General features: G+C 39.7%; 1 protein-coding gene across 1 annotated transcript; it reads right to left on the reverse strand.

Annotated features, from left to right (window-relative positions):
* Window positions 1-202: 202 nt before the first annotated feature.
* Window positions 203-919, reverse strand: LOC111379020. The gene has a single exon (XM_023002328.1). It carries the CDS (start codon window positions 917-919, stop codon window positions 203-205), a length of 717 nt encoding a protein of 238 aa, XP_022858096.1.
* Between the last annotated feature and the right edge of the window lie 900 nt (window positions 920-1819).

Here is a 1819-nt window from a genome sequence, read left to right on the forward strand (position 1 = left end):
AATCCAATTATTTGACCCCAAATATATAATATATTAATATTTATTTCACCTTAATCCCTCACTTTCAAAATAATATAATAATTAATTTATTTTCTTCAAAAAATTTCGGAATGTTACAATCTCACCCCCTTAAAATAATTTTGTCCTCGAAATTACCTGCGTTCGGGTCCTCTATTGTCCGTTCCTGGGCTAAAGCAAAAACTCAGGCCTTTCCCTTCTTTTCTTGTTCATCATTCTTCTTCAAGGGGTCTTCTTTGCAATTTTTGGAAATATGCCCTATTTTACCGCATCGATAGCACACATGCTTCCCAAACAAACATTCACCACTATGCATTTTATTGCACTTTGGACATGGTGAAATGGCTTGTCCAAAACTTGATCCAAAATTAACCTTTTTGTTCTGTCCCTCTCCCTTTCCTTCATTGGACCCATTCCACTTCCTCTTTCCTGATAACTCGGCCCCTTGCTGGGGAATTTGATCTATTTCCAACCTATTTGAGATTGCTTGGGCAGTTTGCAAAACGTGCCTATAGGTGGTGAATTGGTGGGATGCCATTATTCCACCAATCTCAGGACGCAATCCAAGTTCGAACCTCCTTGCTTTCTTTGCTTCAGTATCCACTAGGTGTGGTGCATATCTTGAGAGTTGTTCGAATTTTCCTTCATATTCTTCAAGTTTCGTCTTTCCTTGTCTGAGTTGAAGGAATTCTGTCTCCTTGCGATCCCTCAGGGCTTGTGGGAAGTATTTTCCCATCATTTCCTCCTTAAATTGCTTCCAAGTCAAAGCACGTTGTTGTGCTTCTGTTCTAGTGCGAGATGCTGACTCCCACCAATGGCCTGCCGCGTCAACCAACATAAATTCTGCACATAACACCTTTTGAGCATTAGTGCAAGATAGATGTTTGAAGATTCGCTCCATTCCTCTTATCCGTTCTTCAGCTGCTAGTGGGTCTGCCTTGCCATCGAAGGTTGGGGGTTTGTAGCGACGGAACTGTTTCACGATTGAGCTGGTGTTGTTAGCGTTTGTACCACGGGGACCACCCTGTGCTTGTTGCCTACCCAAATCTTGTACCGTCCTTAGCAAATCTCTGATGATCGTACATTGATTTTGTTGTTGTCTCGACATTTTCTTAACACAAATAAAATTTTAATTTAGGGAAAAAAATTGGTAAAACACTTCTAATATTTTTGTAACAGCGAAGAATTTAATATAATTTCCAAATCCTTAAATAATAAAAAAAATTTGCTCTTCAAAAAATCAAATGAATAAATAAATAATCCAACTTTTCCTAAGCAAATAAATAAAACTTATCCCTAATCTAGAATCTTCTTTTTATGTCGTCTCATCATCCGAAGTAATGCATGACTCGGGCTCGGAATCCATAACCAAATCAATGAAATTTTGTGGTTGGACTTCCTGCTCAGGGTCTTCTGGCTCTGGTTCGATCTCCTCCTCTGGGTCTTCTTCCGGCTCTGGCTCTGGCTCTGGCTCCGGTTCGGGTTTGGGTTCGGGTTCGGGCGCTGGTGCTTGTTGTCTATAGTTCCATAAAATTATGATATCTTCACAGTATCCTTTAAAATCAATCTTATCCCAATCTTCTTCCAAATATAAATCATAATCTATGTCCCTCACGAAATAAGCCACGTCTCTCCATTGAGGTCGCATAGTGCTTATAAGGTGATATATCGAAAGGATTGTCCCCTCATTATATCCAAATGACCTTGCTCGCTCCCACTTAGAAAGGAAATCTTCAACATGTTCAACAAAAGTTCTCTCCCATCTCACTTCATAATTTATGTAGTTCTCAATGGCCATTTC

The sequence above is a fragment of the Olea europaea genome, unplaced genomic scaffold (assembly GCF_002742605.1).
Source record: "Olea europaea var. sylvestris unplaced genomic scaffold, O_europaea_v1 scaffold19197, whole genome shotgun sequence".
NCBI lineage: Eukaryota > Viridiplantae > Streptophyta > Magnoliopsida > Lamiales > Oleaceae > Olea > Olea europaea.

Coding starts and splice junctions, on each gene's coding strand:
- LOC111379020 (XM_023002328.1), bottom strand. CDS start 919: ATGGAGCGAATCTTCAAACATCTATCTTGCACTAATGCTCAAAAGGTG.